The sequence below is a fragment of the Suncus etruscus genome, chromosome 12 (assembly GCF_024139225.1).
Source record: "Suncus etruscus isolate mSunEtr1 chromosome 12, mSunEtr1.pri.cur, whole genome shotgun sequence".
In the NCBI taxonomy this organism is placed as follows: Eukaryota; Metazoa; Chordata; class Mammalia; order Eulipotyphla; family Soricidae; genus Suncus; species Suncus etruscus.
The window spans coordinates 59,487,679-59,514,675 of record NC_064859.1 but is presented as its reverse complement, the minus strand read 5'-3'; the positions used below and the strand labels follow the sequence as shown (position 1 = coordinate 59,514,675).

General features: G+C 38.4%; 1 protein-coding gene across 2 annotated transcripts in view; it reads left to right on the top strand.

Annotated features, from left to right (window-relative positions):
* UXS1 (UDP-glucuronate decarboxylase 1) overlaps positions 1 to 26,997 on the top strand; it is a 95,146-nt gene that overhangs the window by 25,446 nt on the left and 42,703 nt on the right. For both annotated transcript variants that reach the window (XM_049784412.1, XM_049784411.1), the window contains exons 5-6: positions 10,026 to 10,086; positions 22,152 to 22,332. In XM_049784412.1, the coding sequence (XP_049640369.1) occupies positions 10,026 to 10,086; positions 22,152 to 22,332 (242 nt within the window). The remainder of the gene's footprint in view (positions 1 to 10,025; positions 10,087 to 22,151; positions 22,333 to 26,997) is intronic.

The following is a 26,997-nucleotide window of genomic DNA, read 5'->3' as shown; positions in this document are numbered from 1 at the left end:
AACTACAATGAAAAAAAAAAGGAAAAAAAGCACCACCACAATACAAACAAAAAGCAAACAACAATCATGAGCCTGAAATAAAGAGAAGGGAAATAGGAAGAAAAACATAACAAGAATACAAAAAAAGCCAAACAAACAAACAAAAAAATGAAAAGCACCCATAGCAATAAAGACAACAACCAAACTATAACCATGTTCCCAAGATGAAAACAAAACAAAGCATAAAAAAACAAAACAAAACAAACCCAAACAAGCAACAACAACAATAACAAAAAAAAAGTAATTTGTGCCTTTTTTTTTTTTTTTTTTTTTGTATAGGCACAGTAAATATTGGGAAGATTAGAAAGGGAATTCCTTTGGCCTAAGACAGTGGTCGGCAACCTTTCTTTTCAACTGAGCCAAATCTCGCCAAAACCACATATTTTTTTGTTGTTTTTTTTTTTTTTTTTGGCAGCACTCAGAGGTTACTTCTGGCTCTATGCTCAGAAATCGCTCCTGGCAGGTTCAGGGGAACATATGAGATCCTGGGATTCGAACCACCGACCTGCATGAGAGGCAAACGCCTTACCTCCATGGTATCTCTTCGGCCCCAAGAGCCACATTTTTAAAACTGAAAATACATAGGATGGTACACTGTTTTTAGTTTCAATAAGTTTTTATTGAGAATATTCTGCATGCAAGTATCCACATAGGTCGAGAGGATACAAATAACACAACTAATAAAACAAAAACTTTAGAACAATATTATTTATTGATAACATTAAATTTCATAAAATTTGCTTTACAATGTAGAGAAAATTACATCCTGACAATGACTGACAAAGTCACAAACACTAATGTGAACATAGGCCTTGCATTTCCTTGAATAGTTTGAGTAAGTCAGGTTTGTATGTTGTTTTTAATTTTAGGCACGATTCCAGGTTCTTATCGATGAGACGATTTCTCAATTTACTCTTGATAAGATTCATGCTTGAAAATGATTATTTGCATAAATATGTAGATCCGAACAAGGAAAGAACAGCAAACGCGGGCCCAGAGAGATAGCATAGCGGTGTTTGCCTTGCAAGCAGCCAATCCAGGACCAAAGGTGGTTGGTTTGAATCCCGGTGTCTCATATGGTCCTCCGTGCCTGCCAGGAGCTATTTCTGAGCATAAAGCCAGGAGTAACCCTGAGCACTGCCGGGTGTGGCCCAAAAACAAAACAAAAAAAAAGAACAGCAAACGCTAGCTTTTTCAGTTGACTATATGAGTCAGGAATACTCTTCCAGGTGTTAAAAATCAACATACCTTCCTTCTCTAGGTCTTTCAAAGCAGACCACTTGTGCTGTGAACTAAGTTCACATTTGTGCTTCTCCAATCTTTCTAAATTAGCACAAAGACGTTCAATTTTGAGCTCCACAGTTCTTTGTTTTATAAATTCAGAAATTGCATTTCAAAATCGCCAATGTCAGTATTAAAGGGAGAAAAATTTAATTACTTTACAGTGGCATCCAGAAGTATTTTGTAACAAAGGCCAACGTCGCTTTGCTGTTTCTGAAATCCTGAAACCTCTTGAGAAAAGCTTCCCTCATATTTAATAGTGCTGTTTTAAAATAGGTAGTGTCAATATCAGAATTATTTTCTTGCTGATGTTTCAACAGACTTGGAAGGTGAATCAAAGTTTCTCTTTCAAAATCTTGAGCAAAAACAGATAATTTGTTTTCAAACGAAATAACTTCTAACATCGAAAAAATTGTTTCCTTTCCCTTGTAGTTTATGATTAAGCTGAGTTAGATGTGAAGTAACATCCTTCATGAAATGCAGTTTTTGAATCCCCTGATCGTTTGTTAATTCTGGATAGTGAATACCCTTCTTGAGGAAAAATGCTTTGATTTCTGATAATAAGGAAGCAAAACATTTCAAAACCTTTCCTCTTGATAACAAAAATGTGCTGAAAATTTGAAACCCTACAATATGGTGATGAAACAGGTAAAAGAGAAAAACCTTTTAACAATCTTTAAAAGCAAGGACAGTGTTCCAGAGAAAAGTAGTGATTTCACTGAAAGGGAAAAAAATCTATTGACACGTTAGTGTGTGCTGCAAGAAAACAAACTAAAATACACACAAAAACAAAAACGGCACTTTGTTAAAGGCATATGATATATCATAAAGGAATTATGATAGAGTGCCTGAAACATTTTAAAAATAATTTTTATTTAAGCATATTTGTTACAAAATTATTCATACTTTAGTTTCAATCATAGAATGTACACCGCCCTTCACAATTGCACTTTCCCCACCAACAATGTCCTTTGTTTCCTTCCCCTTCGACCTCCTCTGCCTATGTCAGGGGCAGGCATTTTGCTTTTTTCTCTCTATCTCTCTTTTCCTTTGTGACACTGAGGTTTGCAAAATTTCCTTGATGACACCGTGGTTTTCAATATTGTTAATTAAAGGGTACCATGCATGTCACTTATCCATTTTCAGCATCCAGTTCTTTCCAGAGTGATATGTTCCAACTATCAATGTCATAATGTACCTTTTTCTATTCTAACAATTCAGCACTTCTTATGGCAAGCTTCCTATCATGGACTAGTCCTCCTGTCCCTTGTCCCTATTTTCTCTAGATATTATTACCATATTGCCATTTATTATTCTTATATGCCACAAATTATTATTCTGTGTCTACACCTCTCCTTCTGACTCATTTCACTCAGAATAATAATCTGATGTGTTGATGTACGTACAGATGATGCAATGTGCATGGCTCAGTGTTTTTGTGTAGTTACAAGAAACAGAAGTTGCACACCCGTACATTGTATTCACTCATTGATGATAGACTGGATTCAAAAAAACTCCCTGCTGAACTAAACTCTGTGACAGATGACATAGTAAAGATAATTTGTGAAATTCACAATTGTGATCAAATCCAGGCTATTCACCACCCTGGTGAGAGTATGGATGCCCACTACTAGCATCTTCTCCATGAAGAAGTGAAGTGGCTGTTCAGGGGAAGGGTGCTCTTTCACCTTGTTGACAAGAGGGAAGAAGTAGTGCAGTTCCTGTGAGAGCAGAACTCTGATTTTGTACAGCCCCAGTTGGACAAGGAATGGGTAGCTAAGCTTGTGTACTTGGCAGACATTGTTCATTTTCTCTGTGAATTTAATATTTCTCTGCAGGGGAGTTTCACAAGTAGTTTTTACAGTGAGACATAAGATGGATGTGTTCAAAAATGAATCTGATTCTGGGATAGCTATGTCTGAGAAGGAGATATTAAAATGTTTCCACTCTTGCAAAAATTTTCTGATTGGCACTTATATTATGCAGAAAGTCATAATCAATATGAAAAATAGCATTTAAGGGCATTAGTTCACAACTTTAATCATGAGTACTCTGAACATGAGAATCCACGGAAAAGAAAACTCTGGGTTGAGAATCCCTTCATGGAAGATGCCCACTCTTGTGCAAAATAAAATATGTGTTTTAAGATCACTCCAGGCACTGTATTTCTAAACCCCACCCAACCTGGTCTGAAGAAGAAAGGTAGCAGGAAGGAAATAATATACCAAGTTAGCCAGGAAAGGATGATCATGGAGTCCGTGGCCTTTTACCTTGCACACTCTGCCTGGAGCCCCAAAAGCTAGAACACCTCTTTCTTTTTTAAAACAAATTGCCAATACCAGGAGGCTTCAGATCAAGAGAAAGAGACAAAAGTACATTTTTATTGAACTTTTACATATCAGAGGAAAAGGTTTAAGAAAGGATGATGTTGGGGGAACACCTTTGTTTAAGGTTGATACTGGGTATCATCTTACACTCTTGGAGCGGGCTGCCAGGGCTGCACACGGGCTGCTCACTGACAGAGGCTAGGAGCAGAGTCCTGACTCCTGAGGGGCCGCCCGACAGAGAAGAGCCAAATTAAAAGTGTAAAGAGCCACATGTGGCTCGCGAGCCGCAGGTTGCTGACCACTGGCCTAAGAGATACCCTTGAAGCATATTGTCACGGGAATAACTACAGGCTCTGTACATGCTCTTTTACTCTCCCCCTAGGTGTTTTTGTGGTGTTTGGAAACTTTCTGCTCAGTCATGGATGATAAAATCAGACCTCTGTAGCTAGAGATCTTTTTTAGCTTATACTGATTAATCTAAAAGAGTTGTCTTTTAAATAAGAAAACAATTTGGAGAGTGTAAAATTCAGTTGCATTTCAATAAGTATGTCCTGTAAGATGTCAGGGTTTAGTTGATCATTTGATTTTGTCACCAACTATAGTAGGAAGTTTCAGAACTGCATCCAGATGGTTGGTAAAATTTATAATATAGTAGAAACTTTTTTGATTGTTTTAGTACTGGTGGTTTCATCTGGCTCAGTGTTCAGGGCCATATGCAGGGCTGGGGTTTGAACCAAGGTTGGTCATGTGTAAGGTAACCTGCATTACTCTAGTGGAAACTTTTATATGAACCAGATTCCAAAGAAAATCACCTCACACCCTTTGTTTTGATACTTCCGTCTCCACCTCCACCCATGGTTTTGGGGAATATATTCCCTCCCTTCATAGAATACTTTAACCTCAGTCATTGGATTTTTTTCCTTGAGTGTGTTTAAAAACTGTGTGTGTCTTTATACTTGGAGCCAGTCAGGATTGATTCCTGAGTACAGTGCCATGAGTAAGCCCTGAGCACAGCTTGGTGTGACCTGAAAATTAAAAGAAAAACAAGGAAAAAAAAAGTTTTTTTTCTGGAATAACAGTTGGTTCTTTACAAAATTTTAAAAGAGAAAAGTGATATCATTTAATAAAGTTTTGTACGGCTTATTCTCTTGGCATAAGTTTGGATGCTATCTGTCATTTTTGTATATGGTTTTTATGCTAGGATAAAAAATTTTTTTTCTTTTGTTTTGGATGATTTCATTAAATGATAAAGAGAAATATAGTCATGTAGCAAAATAATTTGCTTTGACTCTTAATGTAATTAAGAATGTTATTTTTTAACAGATTCAGTTAATTATAAAGGTCATTTTAGTAAAATTTGGGGGAGGCTGTGCTGTGTTTTGTATAGTGTCTTAAAAGCTAGGCCAGGTTAAGAAATAACCCACATGTTTGTCTTGTCTATTTTTTTTCCTTTATTCAGTGCTCAGAATAATCTGCTGCTTATTTTCAGCCAGTCAGACAGTTGAGTGCAAGGACCTGCAGTGGTGTGGCCCCTGTGGTGGGGCTGGGCCCTGATGCTAAGGAATTGTGTGGCCCCGGAATGGAACCTGGAGCAGTGCCTAGTATGACTCTAATCACTGTACTATTTTATCCCCTATAGGTTTTTCATTTTTGATAGTGATATTTTAAAAAATCTGCCCACTGTCGATTCTTCTATTTAGAGAATAAAATTATGGGAATAAACAAAATAAAATTTATGTAAAGTAAATCAGATAAATTCTTATAAGACAAATAACTTACACACAAGTCTTCAGTTTACAAAGATGAATCCAAAAGATTCAAAGATATTCATGATGGATTTACAGCCATACAATATATAAGAACCAATCCCATTACCTGTGTTCCCTTGCCTCCATCAATGCCCCCAATTTCCTTCCCATCCCCCACATTCCCTAGACTGCTTCTATGACAGGAATTTTTTCTTTTAGGCACTGTGGTTTACAGCACTGTTATCAAAAGGGTCTCATGCATATCACTTTACCTTCATTCAGCACCCAGTTCTCATTCTGAGAACTTCTCCCATCATTGTCATAGTGGTCCCTTCCCAGTTCTATGCTTTCTTCCCCAACTAAGCCAAGCTTCCTACTGGAGACCAGTTCTTCTACCCTTTCTGTGGTCTTTAGGCATTATTATTCTATGTTTCTTTATATCCCACAAATGAATGTGATCATTCTGTGTCTATCCTTTCTCTAACTCATTTCACTCAGCATGATGCTCTCCAGATTCATCCAGGTATCAGAAAATTTCATGCTTCATGTTTTCATATGGCTGATACATACCACAGCTTCTTTGTCCAGCCATCTGTTCTTGGACACTTGAATTGTTTGCCAGTTTTGCGTATTGTGATTAGTACTGCAGTGAGCATAAGAGTGCAGATGTCTTTTTTGCATTGTGTTTTGGGACCCTTAACATATATACCCAGGAGTGGAATTGTATCTTATGGAAGCTTAGTTCCTAGTTTTGTGAGGAATGCCCATATTATTTTCCCAGAGCATTGGACCATTGGACATTCCCTCCAGAACAGAAGGGGGGCCCTTTTTTCTGAACTCACATTAACACTGGTTATTGTTCTGTGTTATGAGTGTCATTTTCCTTAGGGTCAGATGAGATCTCTTGGTTGTTTTGATTTGCATTTCCCTGATTACTGCTCTTTGTGCTTGCTAAACTGAAAAGAGAATGACATGTGGTTCTGTTTTTCAAGCCTTCACTGGGATCTCATTTTGGCCAAGCCAAGTGTTCATCATTGTGGGTGGCAAGCATGTGTGAGGAGCTAGATTCTCATTCTAAAGTGGCTCTGTTCCTCAGGTGGGGGAGCCCATCAAGAGACAAATGAGCCCAATTGCTGTTTCAATTGGAATGTCAAGTGAGGACGTGGTTGTGTGGTGGAAGTGGCTAGTTTCCTACCTAGCCTATTTTTCCTTGAATGTCTTCGTGACAAATAATCACATCACTCCATTGACATTAGCCAGATCAGTGCCAAACTGGAAATACAGTCTTTGATGTGTTTGTCATGTGAGCAAAGTGACTTCCAGAAAGGATGTTTTTAAAAGGCGAATTTATACTAGGAATAAATTAAGCAGTGTCATTTGAGAAGCCTTAGAGTTATGTGGATTTTTTTTTCCTTATACCCCCTTTCTTTTTTAAAAATTTAAGTATTGTATCTTATTCTTACTGTTTTAGGCACTGTGGCTTACAGTGCAGCTAAAGGTTTCATATGAAGCATTGGATCAGACCTTCCCTTGGTGTCTACTTTCTTTCTTCCACTGGATCCCCATTTCCCCTGCCCCATCCCCTGATGTGGTAAGATCAGTTTTGTAGACAGTTCTTAGTACTTTGCTTATATGGTACATGTCATTCCATGTGAATTTTGTCACCATATCTTTAGTTTTGTTTTAAAACTATTTTAAACTTTATTTAAACACCGAGGTTTACAAAGTTGTTCATAATGCAATTGTTTTGGGCTATCGATGTTCTAATACCAATCTCGTCACCTGTGTGATCTTCCCTCCACCATTGTCTCCAATTTCCTACCCATCCAAGCTGTCCCTTAGCAGGCACAAAATAATATATTTTATATTTGCCTGTTATAATGAAATGGTAAATGCCATTATCAAAAAATAGTTCAGTAAAAGAAAGTTTCTGAAAATTGTTATGTCTCACAATAAATTCATTGTCTGAGGATTCACTAAAACTGTGGCTAGTTGAGCCTTCTGTGTTTGTTTTTTTGCTTACTGAGCTTCGTTTGCTTCTATGCTACTTTCCCATCTAGTTTGCATTGCTCCTACTGGACTGTCAGTATTGTGGAATTTGAAGGTGGCCATGTATGTGGCTGTGGTGCAGTTCAGGAGCTCCAGGACCTCTGTACCTGGGAATTTGGTCTTCCTGGTGTCTCTTTAGAGATTAGTCATGAAACAGTGAAGTTGGGCTGTTTGTATGGCTGCAGCTATAGGGTAGGGATGCTCTTTGGCAGGTTGGGGACTCAGCCTGCTCCCCTCTCAAGGGTAACCCAGAGGTTTCAAACAGAAAATCCATGTACTTGAGAGTTTTATCAGCTCGGCTTGCATCTTCTACAGCTTATTTTGAAGCTGGACAGTTTATATAGCCTAAGTGTTCTTTAAATAGATAGCAGGTGAGCATAAAGTAAACTTAAGTATCTCTTAGTAGATATAAGCTGTTTCATTCTAGAACATAAGGCTGGCATAGCTTAAAATAACTAGTGAAGGATTAGTTGAGGGTTGACAAAAAAGATCCCTTAGTCAATCCACCCTTTATTTTGCTCCCTTCCCTTTCCAGCCTTCAGAAATGCAGAGCAGGGTTGTTCCAAGTAGGTGGGGTCCTACGTTCTGCTTTGCTTCTGTTTCCAAGGGCTTGGCATGGAGTCAGGTGACTCTGCCCATGAGCCAATATGCTGGGTAGGATTTTAACCTGTCTCCAAGTTTAGATAAATGTCTCTATTTATCTCCCTTGTCTTCTGTGCCAGAACAGAAGCTTGGAAAATGCAGGTGGAGTTGGAGGTTGCTGAGAAGCTGCTGAGCCTTTCACTTATTCCTGCTTCAATGACCACAGTGGCTGGGCTCTGTTGTCCACACTGCAGGCAGCAAACAGTGGGAGGTGCCAAGAAAGGATGTGTGAGCTCTGCTTTCACTCACAGTTTTGTATGCCTGACTTCTCAGAGGAAGAAGAATCCAGAGTCTTTTGAGTTTTTGTTTTGAGCCTCAAGTCTTACTTAAAGTTGAACTTGATTCCACATTAAAAATCTAAAACTTGGTTAAAGCATAGTTTCTCTCCCCTGGGGATAAGAAGTACAACAGGTTTCATGCCAGGCTATTAGGAGGCAGGTATAGCTCTAAGTGCAGATTTGGGGTTCACGTGTTCATTCCTGGGGTACTCACCTCTTACTCCTGAGTCTCTGACCTTTGCCTCCTTCTCTTCACCAGTATTCACCAGTTACCTCTCTGCCATGTCACACTCCAGATTATGAAGGTGGTGGAGGGTTGGTAGGCATGCCTGAGTCAGAGGTGGAGATGGCATATTTTGTGTCATCCTATAGAACTTGAACTAGGTGCAGCTAGGGGGAAGGCTGAGGTAGAAGGCTGAAAGGAAATGCCTAAGACTTAAGAATTGCACTATGTGCCCCACCTGGACATGGTTCTCAGTGTGGGAGATTGGCAAGTGGACATACGTAGGTTCACAGCAATGCTAAGGATTGCTGAGTCATTGAGGACCTGTTTGTTCTTCAGGTTGCAGAAATGCACTTATGTATACATGTACTCTCAAGACCTCCATTTGCTCTGGAGGCAGAACCTTTCCTCAGCCTCCATGCTATTTGCTATGCTCGAATCACAGAGAAGAGTCGTTTCCTTGGACACCACATTCTTGTGGTCTTTGCTGCAGGGTCGGAGAACTGACTTGGTACAGAGGGATCCTTTGTCCACTCATCTTTTTGGGATCTAGAATCATCTCTGAGACTGTAGCCAATCTTCTCCAGTCCTTCACAAATCTGACATTCTGTTTCCCAGATGGAAGGGATGCCACAGAGCCCTGTGGCCAGGCTGTGGTACTGTTAAAATAATAGCTGTAAAGTAGACTGGACCTTTTTTCCCCAAACTCTGTTTTTGTTCCTAATAAAGCCATTTTCAGGATGGATACTTCAAATATGCTCTGACAGACTCATCTGAGGTTTTGTTTACCATTTATGTTATCCCATTTCAGTGTGGATTGAGGACTCATGGCACCATTCCTCTGGTCATGAGTCCAGCAGACAGCAGGTGAGATTTAGGTTCAGAATGAACCCTGAGAGAAAGTGCTGGTGTTACAGCATTTTGTTCTGAGCATTGATCAGGAAGGAGCACTGTCAACTGAGTGCCTGTGCACAAGGCAATAGGCTTGGTTAATGTTTTTTCTGGACCTCCTAAGTCACAGACTCCTGCATTGGTCTGGATTTCACGTTGCTGCTTTCTTCCTTCTGAGCTCCAACAGCATTGTTAGGATGTGGCATCCTGGACGTCGCATACAGACTGATTGCACCCACTGCATCGGTATCTCTCTAGGTACTGAGAGAGCCCTGTGCATTCTCAAACTGTTCCTTCTTCGGGACAGTGTCTTAGGTGATATCTATATCATATCCATATCCTTAGCTCCTTTCAAACAAGGAGCTGGTTAGATATTTTTTGAGTCCTAATTAGCCAGTGACTGCTTGTCTAATTAGAATTTATAGTATTTAAGTAATAATTCCAAAATTGGTTTTTTGTTGTTGTTGTTGTTTTTTGGTTTTTTATTATGTCAAGTGAAGAAATATTTGACATGTGTGTGTGTTTTTTAATATCTTTGTGTATACAGTTTCACCCAGAAATACCCGCCAGTCAAATTTTTATCAGAAAAGGATCGAAAAAGAATTTTGGTAAGTTGGCACAGATCTGATTAATATTTATAATGCTAAAAAGATGTCTTTTTAAGTCAAGATATAATTCATGTTCCATAAAAGCAAAGCTTCTAACACATATCATATGGTGTACTGGTTTATGGCATGTTCACAAACTGGGCATCAATTTCCCCTTAAATTCGCAAGGATTTTTATCACCTGTGAACAACCCCCTTCCCATCAGGAGTCACTTATCATTCCCATTAGCCCCAGATCCTGGCGAACATTGAACTTCCTGTCTCCATGGATTTGACTGTTTCAGACCTTTTATGCAGATCAAATGTTATCTATGAATTCTTTCGTATCTAATTTCTTAAACTAGAATGTTTCCAAGGCCTATCTGTGCTGTAGCAAGAATCATTGTGTCATTCTTCTCTATGGGGAAGAACAGTTCTATTGTACAAAGAACAATTGGTGTGCTCATTTCTCATGGATGTGCAATTTGGGGTTGCTCTATCTTGAGATTATTAAAACTAAGGCTGCTGTGAAGTTTCTGGATCATGTATTAATCTTCTGTCTAACTTCTTAAGGAAATGTAAGACTTTTCCAGAGCAGTGTTTTTTGTTTGGTTGGTTGTTTTTTGTTATTGTTTTTGGGTCGCACCTAGCAGTGCTCAGAGCTTCATGTGACTCTGTGTTCAAATATTCTACTGACAGTGCTGGGAGTGTGGGTTGAGGTGCTGAGGATTGAACCCAGGTTGGCTATGTAAAAGGCCAAAGCTCTACTCCCTATATTATTGCTATGAACCCATCAAGAACAGTGATTTTTTTTTTTAATACTGCTCTTTTTAGTTCACAGACCAATATGATGAAGCCAGTGGGGCTTTCTTGGCTAGTATTCTCCATATCATCAGTCAGTATGAACTTGCTGAAATCCCCTTGTGTGTCAAAGAGTGACGGCTCTTTCTTGTTCTAAATAAGAACTTACTCAAAAGTATTTATTCATCATGCCCATCACTGTTTAAATTTGTACAGTTATCTACTTTTTATGTCCAGAGTTGTGAAACTCACTGACTTTTGCTTGTTTATATTTTGGGGATGGTCCCATACCTAGAGGTTCTCAGTAGTTATTCCTGATTCTGCACTTAGGCATTACTCCTGATGGGGCTCAGTGGACCATTCACAGTAATAACTTCTAGCTTTATAGCATATGTGAAGCATTTTATCTGATGATTTTTCCCTCAGCTTTCTTCATTATTTGTTGAAATAAATCCTCTATGATCAGTTTTTGGGAGGAATTTTTCTACTCTGATAGTTTTATAGGGCTGCTCACCACCGGTGTCACCTCTTCAGCTTCCGGAAGCTGGAAGTTGAAAAATCATTTTCCTGGCAAAACTGAGGCATGTCTCTGTTGGAGAATGACAGGCCCAAAGTTCGTATAAAGCCTCAGAGGTCAGAGAATCTGGCCCTGGTCTGTGATGGAACAGACCTTAGTCAGCTGCCTGGGGCCCTCTCTGTATTGTTGGGTCTGTGAATGATGTAACAAATATCCCAATGACCCTTGGCATAGAAAGGTTCCCCACCCTGCACTAGAGCTTCTAAAGGGAACAAAAAACAAACAAACAAACAAAAACCATCTTCTATGCCTTCGCTTCTGTGCTGGCAGTCACTACTGAGTCCTCAAGCTTGTGGACATATCAGTCCAGTCTTTGCCTCCACACTTTGTGGAACTTTCCCTGAATCTCTCCTGCTGGACTCAATGTCCACCCAATGCTAGTACAACCTTAAACTTTCCTAATGACCTCTGTAATGGCTTGCTCTCCAAATTAGATTGCTGGCTGAGTTACAAAGGACAAATTTACTGCACCATATTCAATTCCATCACAGTGCTTTTCAAAATTGTACCTTAGTCTAGTTTCCACAATTTGGGACCGGGGGTGGGAGGATGGGGTGGTGGGGTGAGGGTGGGGGGTGTTCACACAGTGATACTCAAGGGTAGCCGCTCGATTTGTATTCAGGAATCACTCCCTGTGTTGCTCAGGATACCATATGTGATGCTGGGGATCAAACCCAGGTCAGACATATACAAGACAAGCACCTGATCCACTATTGATCCTGCCCAAGTTTACAGAATTTTAAAATTAATATGTGTGTGTGTCTATTTGTGTTTGTTTATCCTGTATTTAGTAAAGGTTCTGGAATGTGTAAAATAATTTACTAATTTATAGTTAGTCATATATATCACTATTATACTAATTTTAACTATATAATCATAATTGTACAATCAATTGATGGTAATTATACTCATATCAACATTCTACCATATTAACATTATAAAATTGTAATATTTAACATAATATAACTAATATAATGGGATATATTTCTATATAATATTATAGTGTAATGCATTATAATATCAATATATGTTGCAATATGTAATATAATATTATTAAAAATAGTAATAATGTATTATGACAATTATAATATTAAAATATATGATAACATATCGATGCATTAATATCAATAAGTATTAATAAGCATTAATATCATGTATTGCACCATATAATACAATATTTATTAATATATTTATTCACTGTGGCTGCATTTTTAGCCTATGCTTCTTTAAATTCTTTGTTTCCCATTTCTTTGCTACTTTCTTGATATGTTTGGTTTGGTGTGCCTTATGATATACCATTTATGGATATCTGCTAAGTTCCTTTACTTTTCTCTGTTCTTCAGATCTAATAGATCTTTCCTGTTTATCTTTAAATGTCTTCCTGCTGGTTCCAGTGGAATTGTTTCTCCAATGATTTTTCCTTTTGTTTGCAGTACTTGTCAGCTCTAGAATTCCCCCCACACACACTTTATAATTTCTCTTAAAATATTTTTTATTTTGTTAAAGAACTGTGATTTATAGTTATTAATAGTTTAGATTTAGGCATTTACTATTTCAGCACTAATTTTGCCAACATTGTCAACTTCTCCCATCTGCTCCCATACTCCACCCCCATCATCTTCCACCTGTACATTATGGGCACGTTACAAAATTTGGTGGTTGCAGCTTAGATCTCATGTTTTTGGTGGCTTTGAGTCTGTGCTTTGGCTGTATATATAGCTATATTCCTTCCCCATTAACTTCTCTTTGTCATCATCTTCCCCCTCTCCTTGATTTCTTTCTTTTTTCTTCTTTTCCTTAAGCTCCAGAGTCAAGGAATGATCTTGCCCCCGCACCTCTTTTCCTACATTATGTTTCCTTATTCAGTTATTCTATAAACCACAGATAAGTAAGACCATCTTCTCTGGCTTGGCTTACTTTGCTTAACATGATATCTTCCAGTTCCAACCAGGTTGCTGCAATTGCATGAATTCATCATTCCGTGTAGCTGCATTGTGGAATACCACGTCATGAATATGTGGTGCATATTTACATTACATTTTTATGATTTAGGGGCCAGAGCAATACCACAGCGTTATGGCATTTGCCTTGCATGTGGCCTATCAGGATGGACCTTGGTTCTCATATGATTCCTGAGCCAGGAGCGATTTCTTAGTGCATAGCCAGGAATAATCCCAGAGCGTCACCAGGTGTGCCTCCCCCTCAAAAAAAAGAAAAAAAAACATGTTCAGGGCCAGAGAGATGGTGCAGCAGTAGGGCATTTGCCTTGCATGTGGTTGACCCAGGACAGCGGTTCGATTCCCAGCTTCCCATATGGTCCAGAAAGCCAGGAGCGATTTCTGAGCATATAGCCAGGAGTAACCCCTGAGCGTCACTGGTGTGGCACAAAAAAAATTAAATATTTTTTTTCATGATTTATTCTTTCCTTTGAGCACCTATGTTGATTCCATATCTTAGCTATTATATTAAGTGCAGTAATAATGATGTGTATATGTCCTTTTGAATGAATGTTTTTGAGCCCTGGGGATAGATACCCAAAGGTAGAATTGCTTGTTCAATTTAAGTTTACTGAGGACATACTGTTTTCCACAGGGGTTGAACCAGTCAACATTCCCACCAGCACTGGATGAGAGTTCCTTTTTCACTAGATTCCCTCCAGCACAGATTGTTCCTACTGGTTTTGATGTGTGCCATTCTCACTGGTATGAGATGATATCTCATTGTCATGTTGATTTGGATTTCCCAATGATAAGTGATGCTGAGTATTTCATGTTCTTATTGGCAATCTGCTTGTCTTCCTCTGAGAAGGGTCTGTTCACTTTTTGATAGGGCTTTAATTTTTTTGGTTGATTTTTGTGATATATAGCCTGGATATCAAGACTTTATCTCATGTGTTGAGTGCAGATTTTTTTTCCTATTCAGTTAGCTGTCTTTTAGCTTTAAATTGTGTTGTTGTTGTTTTTTTTTCAGTGTAGAAACTCTTTTAGCTTGATGTAGTCTCATTTGTTTATTTTTCATTTTGTTCTCTTTGCCAGTGGTATCAGGTCATCAAGTATGCCATTGGGGTCCAAATCTTGAGCATTCTGTCTATATTTTCCTCAGTATACTTTATAGTTTCCAGTTGAATCTCAAGGTCCTAGATCCACTTTGAATTGACTTTTGTGTTAAGGGATTCCATCTGGATTAGGCTTCTTGGATATAGTTATGCAGTTTTCCCAGCACCACCTGTTGAAGGGGCTATCTTTACTCCATTTCATGTTCTCAGTTCCTTCATCAGAATTAACTGTCCATATATATGGGGTTTTATCCTTGGGGATTCAACTATGACCTATTGATTTAAAAAAATCTATCATTATTCCACTATAGCTTTATAACACAAGTCCAAATTGAGTAATGACATACCTCTGCATTTTTTATTTTGCTATTTGGCTATTTGTGATCTCTTCTTATACTATACACAAATTACTGACTTTCAAAGTCTTTGGAGAATGTTGTCTAACATGGATGGGGATTGTATTGAATCTGTATAATAGCTTAGGTAGGATAGTCATTTTAACAATATTTATTCTTCAAATCCATAAATATTTTCCATTTCCTAAGGTCTTCTATCTCTTACGTGATTTAAAATTATCATAATTTACCATGTCTTTTGTTAAGTTGGTTCCTAGAAACTTGTTGCTTTTGGATGCTATTTTAATTGGGGCAGACTCTTTGATTTCTTTTCTTTACCTCTGATTCATTCTTGTATATAAGAATGCAATCACTTTCATGAATTCATTTGGGGGGGGGGGTTAAACCTTGTGGTGTACTTAGTTACCTGGGGTTACTCTTAGCTCTGTACTCAGGTATTACTCCTAGCAGTGCTCAGGGTGGGCTGCTTGAAATCAAACATCAGCCTTATGTAGATGACTTTGTAAATGGCTTCTCAGTTTTTTGCTTTGAGGAGCTTTTTTTTGTGGATTCTAAAGAGTGGAGTTGAATATATAATATGCCACTGTAAATAGTGATAATTTGAATTCTTCTTTTTCAGTTTGGATCCCTTGAACTATTTTTTTTTTTTTTTTGCCTGACTGTAATAGTCAGAACCTCTAATACTATACTGAATAAAAGTGGAGATAGTGGACAGACTTGCCTAGTGCCTGATTTCAAGGGAAATGGTTTCAGTTTTTCACGATTAAGAATGATACAGGCAGTGGGGTTTTTTAATAGCTGATCCTTACTCTTGAGGAAAGTTCCTCTAACCCTTATTTTGTTGAGAATTTTTTTATGAGAGGACGTTGATCTTGTCAGAAGCATTCTCTGCATCTGTTAATGTGATTATATGATTTTTATATTTCTTTTAGTAATGTTATATATTATGTTAATTTATTTGCATATGGACCCATCCTTGCATCCCTGGTATGAATCCCACTTGATCGAGGTGTATGACTTTAATTATATTGTTGATTTTATTAGATAAGATTTTGTTAAGAATTTTTGCATTGCTGGGGCTGGAGCAATGGCACAAGCAGTACGGCATTTGCCTTGCACGTGCTAACCTAGGACGGATCGCGGTTAGATCCCCTGGCATCCCATATGGTCCCCCAACCCAGGAGTGATTTCTGAGTGCATAACCAGGAGTAATCCCTGAGTGTCACTGGGTGGTGGCCCAAAAACCAAAATAAAAAAAGAATTTTTGCATTGTTATTCAGTAGGGAGATTGGTCTGAAAATTCTTTTTCTGGATTGTCTCTGTTTGCTTTGGGTATTAACGTTACATTAGCTTCATAGAAGGCATTGGGAAAGAGTTTTGTTGTTTGATGTTTTTAATATTTGGAAAAGCTTAGGGAACAAAGACACTAAATCTTTGAACGTGTGATTAAACTCACTAGTGAGCCTATCTAGATTCAGACTTTTGTTCTTGGGTTCATTCTTAATTACTGTTTCAATTTCTTTACTTATGATTATTTGTTTAGGCTTTCTCCTTCTTCCTCATTCTGCTTTAGGAGATTATATGACCAAGAATCTATTCATTTATTTTTTCCTAGGTTCTCCAGTTTAAGAACATAAAGTTATTTAATAGTAACCTGACATTATGTCTTGCATTTCTGGATGGTCTGTTGTAACTTCTCCCCATTCATCTCTAATCTGATCTGATTTGATTGTTTTGTTTTTTCTCATTTATCTACAAGAAAGATTTATCTATGTTGTTGATTCTTTTAAAGAACCAACTTTGAATTGCATTGATTCTTTGTATGTATTGCTTTCTTGACTTCTCTGTTGATTTTCTGTGTCACACATTATTGTTTGCATATTATATCATATTTTGGTAGTCAAATGAACATTTTAGCTCATATATTGTGTAAGCTCTGGGTACTGTGCCAGGCCTGCCACCATCCCCCTTTTGCTTTATTTTGTTGGCTCAGCTCTTTGTTTGGTTACTGGACTGGGGCTTGTGTTTCCCTGGAGGGCGAAGCTCATTTGTCATCCTGAGGTGTGGGCACCACCCAAGGCTAGCAGTGTTCTGGTGAGGTTCTTGTTGGAGATCTCTTTCTGCCAGACTTTCTACTAATTTCTCTTCCTTGTTATTCTTTCAGATATGTGCTTTAGTACTTTCAGGCTGTGATTTGTTCTTTGCACAGAGCTGAGTCATGAGCCAGTCAATCCCAGCTCTTTGCAGAGGTTGGTTTATAGTAAACACCCTTTTACTTTTTTAAATTTAATTACTTTACTTAAAGAGCATTATCACATAGTTGAAATAGCTGGTCATAATACATTTGTTTCCAGGTAAGTGGGAGAGAAATAATTTAAAAAGAAACGAAAAGAAAAAAGGAGAGAGGGGGAAGAGTACAGTAACAAGCAGATTTGTGAAAATTATTGTACCTCCAATGAAGTCATTAAGTCATTGTTAGAAGGTTTAGTAAGCTCTTGTTGCTAGTTGACCATTCTTTTATTTCATTTGTTTCTGAACATTAGGTGGCTTCAGAGAAACATTGGCTTGTGTTGTGTTCCTACAGGGATGAAAGTATTAAACAAAAATGGAGTTGTGGCATGGCCACATTTGCAGCCAGGAATTCCAAGCACTATTGCCGATACTGTAGCTTTTGTGGAGCATGTTTTCGGCTGCCAGGGATTCTGAAGTTCAATAAGGGGGCAGGGGTGCTTGCAGTATCTGTCCTGATAATACCAGCCCAAATACAGGCATATCTGAAGTTTTGGTCAGATTGATGTCTCTACAGAGAGCCATAGAGAGTAGTGAAGCAGGGCGATTAACAAAGCACTGTTGGTGAGTAATAGGTGAAGTAGGTGCGACTTCAGCCAGGAGGGGATTTAGCCTGCCCTCATCTCCCAAGATTGCTAGCTTTCTGCTGCATGGCTAGAATATCCATAAAATTTCATGATTTAATTCACATCTCTCAAGAACTGAGTGGTCTCTGAGGCGGTCTGGGTACAGACATGGCAATTGCATTTTGTGAACGCCCTTTTAGAATTTGGTTCTTCCCAATTCTACTTGTTTAGCTGCTCTGTAGTTGTTCCCAAAGAGTTACCAACCTTCTCACTAGCAACTATTCCCATAGTTTTGAGACTACATTGCCCTGTTCTTGAAGGCTTTATCCTTCAAATTCTTTGGGGAGAGCTAGGGAGCTCCATTCACAGGGAAATCTTTAAAGCATTCCTTAGGGCTATGGGACGAACAGGCTATGTTGTAGTCCTTCTTCTGATTGCCTCTCTGAGGAATTTTCACTTTTTGAGCACATTGGAGCCAGGGTGACCCATTTGTGCTTACCCTATATTTGGGAACTAGATTGAGGAAAGTTGCTCTGAATGCCAAAAGCTCTTTCTGGGGAGCCTTGTTTTTGGCCACACCTTGCTACCCTCAACCATTTCGAACTGTGAGGAGAAAACTGGTTTTAAATGGTTTTGACCACAGTTTCTCCCCCCCCCCCCCATCCCCTGGGAAGAGGTCTGTGGGAGCATTTTATAGTGCTGTTTCCTCAAGAAGTGTATTTTGAAATTTTTAGGGAAGTTTTGTTTGTTTTTTGTTTTGGAACCACAGTTGGCAGTGCTGAGGGGCTCTTCCAGGATCTGTACTTGAGGATGACCCCTAGCAGTAGGATTATGTATCCCAAATATCCAAACAATTCTTGAATCAACTTTAAAACTATATTTCTCTTATATAATATTCTTTATCTCCCACACATTATGGTAGATTTCCCATCTTTTGGAGATAGTACACATAAATCTTATAGAGCAGACTCTGACTACTGTTATATTTGTATACCCATCTTTGGGGATTATTTCCAACATTAAAATGTCCACATTTGGGGACAGAGCCATAGCACAGCAATAGGGTGCTTGCCTTGCATGCAGCTGATCCAGGATGGACCTCAGTTTGATCCCCAGTGTCCCTTATGGTCCCGCAAGCCAGGAGAGATTTCTGAGTGCATAGTTAGGAGTAACCCCTGAGCGTCACCTGGCGTGGCCCAAAAACCAAAGAAAAAAAAAAGTCCACATTTAAGCATAGATTCTGTCTATTAAGGATAGAACAGTTTCTTTAGCAGATCAAAATATCTGGTGTTCTGTACTAAGGCTTGAAGCATAGATGTCTTAAAAGGCCGTTATTATTAACCTGTGGAGTACAGTCACTGACTGCGTATAAAGTCACAAGCACTGAACGTAGTGTTTTATATATTTGCCAATCTCATAAGCTAAGTCATATTTCAGAGTCATTTAGAAAGCAATCAGGTGTGGTGTTGCTGAAGCTTCAAGCTTTTTCAGGAGCTGTTAAGGAAGAGGTTTGTCAGGAAAGTCATCCTTGTTGTTGGGTTGCTGCACAGTGTGATTTTGAATGTTGACCTTGAATGATTCCATGTCACTGCCTGTTGGTACCAAAGGAACCAAGGACACAAGTACTTTGTCAGGTACTCAGGAGCTGCAGAGCTGTGGAAAGTCAAGAGGAACACAGGCTTGCTTCCTTCTGTTGCCTTTGGGGCTTGAGCTCTTCATTATCCAGAAGGTTTTCTAGGTTTGCCAATTGGTTTTACTGAGGAAGCATCTTAAGTAGCAAGAATTCTTCGTTTTGTGGATCTTTGGATTGATTGCCCCATGGTCTAACACTTAGTTAGGAGAAGAAGCGTTTCACGAATCAGCAGCGATTTGAAATAAAACTTGAAGTATTTTTCAAGCCTGAAGTTTTGTACTTTGCATGCTGCAGAATTATCTTATTTTCTTTCAAAAATATTTTGCATATTTAGTTACTTGGAAGTTGTTACATTTCTTTTAAAGTCATCAGTTCTCTGATTTAAAACTGCAACAGAACTTGGGAAAATGCAATAAAAGGAAGGTAAAAGAAAATGAAATCTCAGGGCTCGAATAATAGCATAGTAGATAGGGCATTTGCCTCGTATATTACTGACCCAATTCTATCCCAGCATCCCATATGGTTGTCTTCCCCCACCCCCAAGCACTGCTAGAAGTAATTCCTGAGTGTAGAGCCAGACATAACCCCTGAGCATGCCAGGTTATTGCCCCATACACACGCACAGAAAAAAAAAAAAAAGAATATGAAAGATCACCCTGTGCATTTAAGTAGTAATGGCAGCAAACTTTGTAATTCAGTTACTTTGCTAGATAATTCTTTTTTAAAAATTCAGATGTACAGGGGCTAGAGAGATAGCACACCGGTAGCGCATTTGCCTTGCACACGACCAACCTGGGACAGACCTTGGTTCAATTCCCAGTATCTCATATGGGCCCCAGACTGCCAGAAGTGATTTCTGAGTGCAGAGCCAGGAGTAACCCCTGAGCGCCGCTGGGTGTCCCTGCCCCCCAAATTCAGATGTATAGGCACAATGTGGTATAAAGTATGAAGCAGACAAATGCACCAGCAGTGGGGAGAAAAGCCAGAGACTATAGCTTATGCTCTCATCACTGGGGATTTTGACTACAAGAAGACTGCCTTCTTTTAGTATTGTGTTCATATTCCAAATGTACTGGGCATCTTGAGAATGCTGCTCTTACCAAAGCATAAATGTGATCAACTGATAGCTATTAAATAATTTAGACTTTTTCTTCTGCTTGCCTTCTGAACCACCTTTCTGTTCTATTATGATTGGCAGGTGGTTTTTCTCCTATTGGGGTTTTTTTTTATACTCCCCCAAATCTGCTTCCTTTACCCATGGCCACATAGTTCTTCCCTGTTATTAACATTAGAATTCCATGTCAGATATTGAAAAGAGGACTTAATGGCAGATGAACTGTTTTAAAACCCTGGAAGTTTATGTGCTTTTAGTTTTTATTGAAATGAATTGCTGTTTTTCCTACTATTAATTCTGTAAGTAGAACAAGACATAGAAGGAAAATGTTGAAGGAGAAAGCCAAGAGCAACATCAAGTTGAACAGGATAGATATTTTACACCTATATCACGTATCAGTTTTCTTTTTTGTCTGTCTTCTTTCTTTCTTTCTTTCTTTCTTTCTTTCTTTCTTTCTTTCTTTCTTTCTTTCTTTCTTTCTTTCTTTCTTTCTTCCTTTCTTCCTTCCTTCCTTCCTTCCTTCCTTCCCTCAGTCCTTTTTTCCTTCCTTCCTTCTTTCTTTCTTTTTCTCTCTCTCTTTCTTTCCTTCTATTTTCTCTTCTTTCTTTCTTTCTTTCTATTCTTTCTTTCTTCTTTCTTTTTCTTTCTTTCTCTCTTTCTTCTTTCTTCCTTTCTTTCTTCTCTCTCTCTTTCTTTCCTTACCTTCCTTCCTTCCTTTCCTTCCTTCCTTCCTTCCTTCCTTCTTTCCTCTCTTCCTTCCTTCCTTCCTTCCTACCTTCCTTCCTTCCTTCCTTCCTTCCTTCCTTCCTCCTTCCTTCCTTCCTTACTTCCTTCCTTCCTTCCTTCCTTCCTTCCTTCCTTCCTTCCTTCCTTTCCTTCTTCTTTCTTTTTCTTTTCTTTTCTCTTCTCTTCTCTTCTCTTCTCTTCTCTTCTCTTCTCTTCTCTTCTCTTCTCTTCTCTTCTCTTCTCTTCTCTTCTCTTCTCTTCTCTTCTCTTTTCTTTTCTTTTCTTTTCAATTTTTGGGCTACACTTGATGGTGCTCAGGGGTTACTCCTGGAACTGCATTCAGGAATTACTCCTGGCAGTGCTTGGAGAAACATGGGATGAATGCGAACAAATCTAGGTTGGCTACATTACCAGGCAAATGTCCTTCACACTGTGCTATTGCTCTTGTTTCACATGTTAGTTTTCTGAGATCATTTTTTTTAACTACCTAGGGCTTTGGTCCACCAGTAGCCATCTTATACTCATTGATAAGTTCTTATTAATTGAAAATATACTAGTTTTATGTGAGGGATATTGGTGAATCTTAGGATCAGTATGTTCTTTCTTTGTTAGTTCTATAGAGGTCTTTATTTTGCTAATCCCTTTATAAACAAACCAAAAAAAGTAGTCCTGAAACATTTTAGACTTTCAATAGATCAAACATTATAAAACAAGAACTTTTTTGATACTGTAATATTTTCTGTCAAATAGGTGATGTGGAAACTTGTGGCTGCTGTCTTTTCTGTATTTTACAGAGTGAGAGCTGAGATTTGTAGAAGCTTATAGAAAGAAATATTTGTGCTTTGAATTTTAATGTGTGACAGCACTAAAAACATACTTTATTGCAGTTGGTTCTCATCATATTCTTTATTGTCTTTTTTTTTTTTTTTTTTTTTTTTTGGCAAATGTTTTATGCTCTGTCCTGATGCAGATAACTGGAGGAGCAGGATTTGTGGGTTCCCATCTCACAGACAAACTCATGATGGATGGCCATGAGGTGACTGTGGTGGACAACTTCTTCACAGGCAGGAAGAGAAACGTGGAACACTGGATTGGCCACGAAAACTTTGAGCTAATCAATCATGATGTGGTCGAGCCCCTTTATATTGAAGGTGAGTGACATTACATGGTCATCAATTGGGCCTAGTGAGTGGTCTTAGAACCCTCTGAAATAAGCAGCATGATTCAGTTATATGGGATTTCAAACTCGGGTATTAAACACATGGCCTGAGCCCTGCTGTAAGCCACATACCTGTCTTCTTACCTTTGAAATGTTCTTGCCACATACAAAACACTGGTCTAGTTTCTGTTACTAAAATGCTTGGGTAGGTGTGAGTATCTGTCTTCACTATTACATAGCAAGCACCCTTGGTTTTGAACTGTGGTTTTACTGAAGGACTCTTGTTGTATATGCCTATCCCTTTTATCCAGTAAGATTGTTACCTGCCCTGCATGCATGAAATTATATGAGTTTGTCTTTCGAAAAATGTTATTATGGTTTTAGTAATATGGTTGCAATTGTGATTAAGGTTGTGGTATTAATTTACCATGTCATTGCACTCCACTACTACCATAGTATATATATATATGTCTTTCTGCCACTGTTTTATGTCATCTTGCACTTCACGGTATGTTTAACTTCTGTGGGAAGTTAGCTGACATAAAATGCTGAATTCCTAATGAGATTATTCATAGAATAGTTTAAACTCTCTAGAAGCTTTAAAGGAGTAGTGATTTGGGTGACTCTGGGTTACATGGTGCTCCCCAAAAGATACACTCAAATTCTAGTATTTGGAGCCTGTGAATGTGACCTGTGATAATAGGATATTTGCAGATGGGACTAGGATAAGGATTTCTGGGGGTGAAAATCTGGGTGAAGCTGGGGCTGGCTGTCATTGCAGTAGCAGGTACTCGTAAGAGACAGTGCAGACATGTGAAGAGAAGCAAGAGCCCTGTGAGTAAGGAGGCAGAGACAGGTGTGAAGAGCCTGATGGAGCACTGGGAGAGAGGCCTAGAAACAGTGGTCTGAGAACCTTTGGAGGAAATGCTTCATTCTCATGCCAGCACCTTGTTTTCTGACTTGCCTTCTGCAGTTATAGATGTTAATTTTTCTAGTTTCAGCCTAGCTTACTCTGTACTCTCTTCTAGCAGCCACGGGAAACTAAGGGATCTTTGGCAGATGTTGGAGCTTTTAACACTTCACAATTACAGATATTAATTATTAAAGCCTATGTTTCTCCTAAGTGGCATTCCCAGTCAGTATTGGACATGGTCTAGCCATTTGAAAATAGTGAATGTGGTAACCTCACCTGTTGATGTAACAAATTATTTTCTTTCTTTGCTTAATACTTTGCCACAAGAAATTATATACAACCAATGTCTAGTGCATTGTTCTGTTCTTCAGTTAAAAAGGAGATAGGGGTGTGTCCTAAAAAAATGACACTAAATATTCACATGCTGACAACCTAAGTTGTCCTCCAAGCCTGCAAAGAGCGATACCTGATTTAGAGAGGTAGAAGTAAGCTCTGATAAGGACTGGCCCACAATACAAAGCTTAACACAAATTGTGGTGAGTTCAGTTGGAGAAATGACTACATTGACAATGGTAGTGAGTGAGAGAAATAGTCTGGAAGTCCTATGTGCTATCCATCTGCCACAGAGCCAGGCGTGAGTGAGAGAAATAGAATGCCTGTCTTGAATGCAGGCAAGAGATGTGGGAGTAGGAGAGGGCATTGGTGGTAGGAATGTTGCACTGGTAAATGGGGGGGTGTTATGAAGCCCAACTACAAACATGTTTGTAAACATGGTTCTTAAATAAAGGTATGTATTTAACATTTTTTAACAGATTAAAAAAAAAAGTAAGCTCTGAATTCTGTCAGATGTAGCCCTAAAGCTAAACAAGCAAACAATGATAAAAATACTTTAATTGATATGAGAACCATAATAGGATTGTTCTTTGGCCTCAAAAGGTATTTTGTGCGTTTTAATTTGGTTGGTTTATTTTTTTCTGGGACTGCTAAGACATTTGAATTAATGTGTTAGTGATGCTAGCACTTAATTTTTCATAGTCATTATGTGCTCTGTTTTCCTCACTACAGGTTATTTCTTTTTGCCATTAAATTATTGGAAGTATCAATATAATTATTGATGATAAGTTTACAACTTACTAATATAACCTTTTTGGAGCAAATATACCAGCTGTTTTATTCCAGGATTATATTTTTCCTGAGGAAGGGTAGCTATTGTCTTTGTAGTGGTTGAATTGGAACAGGAGCCTATGATTGCATTGTATTGAGATTTGGGATTGAGAGGGAGGTATTATATAGAATTCAGAGATATGTGATGGTAGCATAAAAAGGACTAAGATAAGAGGTGTTGTCATAGAGGTTACCTCAGACACCTTGGCATTATTTAGATGAGGTTGTAGAGGAAATAATGTTGCATTGGATGAAGTAAAAGTACTTGTTGAAATAACTGAAGTGATTTTATATTGCTTGAAAACTGGCTTTTTCAATCATGTATATGTAAGTTGCATGTGTTGAATCTCCCCTGCAGAATATTTTGCCTGTTAAGGAAGTTAAGTAATTTTCAGAATTTAATCAATTAATAATTTAATTTAAATTCAGAATTTATTTATGAGACTCCAAGATATAGCAGGATGATTGGTTCTCATGAAGAATATTCTAATTCAATACAACTATGAAAATAGAATCATTTTGGGGTAGCTCCTTGTTCCCACTAGTAGGTTGTATGGGATATAAGAGTGTTCTGTAGATTAGTGAGGGTATCAGAGAAAGGATATAGATGGTTTGTATGTGTCTGGGGTGATGACTAGGGAGCCCTGCCCCTCAACATGACTATCTAGGGCTTTTCAAAAATGTTAAGATGCTGCTAAAGGGAGACAGAAATTCCTGTGCGGTAAGAAGACTATAAAGAAGGAATGACTTTACTTGTGGAATTGGAACTGAGAGTTTGTAAGAACTTGAACTTGGAAGGCATCTCTCTAATCATAGATGTCTGTTAAGGAAGCTCTTTAGAGTATTTAAAAAGGGATAACAAGTTAGAAACAGGCTGTCACAAAGGAAGAGTATTAGAGAAGTGATAGGTTAAAAAAAAAATATATATATATATACATATATGTAGTTTTCTTATTTGAGCCACACCTAACAGTGCTCTGAGTTTACTTTTGGCTTACTCCAACTCAAGACAGCCACTTGCTTACTTGGTGTACTGTAACCTTGCCTCCTGCTTGTCTTATTTCCTTTTTTTTTTTTTTTTTTGATTTTTTTTTATTTAAACAACTTTATTATATACATGATTGTGTTTGGGGTTCAATCATGTAAAGAACACCACCCATCACCAATGCAACATTCCCATCACCAATGTCCCAAATCTCCCTCCTCCCCACCCAACCCCCGCCTGTACTCTAGATAGGCTTTCTATTTCTAATCTAACAGGTAAAAGCTTATTGACTTCTTAGTGATTACAAAAATAACAAGACCCAAGTGTTTCTTTTTTACAACATATATAAACTTTCACTTTATATATGAAAACACAGATTAAAAATAACAGGGTAGAAGATGATGTTCCATGTGATACTAATTAAAAGAAAGCTGAAGTAGCCAATATAGTAGTAGTCTAGACTTCAGAAGGAAAGCTATTAAAAATAAAGTGTGATATTGCATACTGAAAAATAGTGTCCAAGAAGATCTGTCTTTTATGTATATGTTCTCAAACAAGTGACAAGATCCTAGAAGGAGTACTGACAGAACTAACAGAGAAATAAGTGAATCCAGTGACACAGCTAGAGACTGTAAAACCCCTGCTTCGGAAATAAACTCATCTCCCAAGCCATGTTCCATCTCAATTGTTCCATCTCGTGGAACGTGAGATGGACATCTCACAGTCCACCAAATATCATCAGGAGTAATTAGTGAGTATAGAGCCAAGAAAAATCCTTGTGCACTGCCAGGTGTGACCCAAAATATAAAAATAAAGTAAAATAAGAAAGAAATGACAAATCTAGCAGACAGAAAAAGAAATCATTAAGAACATAGTTGAGTTCTGCATCAATAGTCAGTCGGATAAGTAAAGATTAATAGAATACTTCTCCCAAGCATAGAAACATTGCATTCTTCTCAAGATTGTTCTCCACAGACTGAATTTTTTGGCAGAAGGCTGAATAGATGCTGGCAAGCAAAACCACCCACCAAAGTATAACTGTATAGAAATCAACAGTATAACCCAATAAAGCCCCATTTCACAGCTTGGTTTATTTGAGACTGTACATCTATTTACTGGAAAGTGCATGATTGTGGTGTGGAAAAGAATTGGAGGGGATGGACCAGCCTGTGAAGAGCTCCTAGGTGGTGTGGAGTGTAGCCTGCCATGACGCTGCCAGCTAAGACCATATAAGTGACATTTTACCTTTCGGTCAATCATGCAGACAGTGCTACTGGTGTTTGAGCTTGGAGGCAGAAAATAGAACTGGAGTGTTGGTGTTGTAACTCATTGGCAGCTGGATTAGCTCCTTCTAGGCTGCTTCCCCACTCAAGATATTAGAGATAAAATCCCAGCAGTGATTCAAGTGAAAAAGGAGAACAACAACAACAACAAAAAAAAAACAGATAAAATTCTAGAGTTGGAGAGAGTGTCAGACAGTGGAGAGAAGGGGGCAGAGACCATATTCATAGAATATTCAAGGGAAGAACTACTTTTTTATACAGGAAACTCAGGAACACCCACACTGTTGAGGCTAAAACTTCCTGCACCAACAC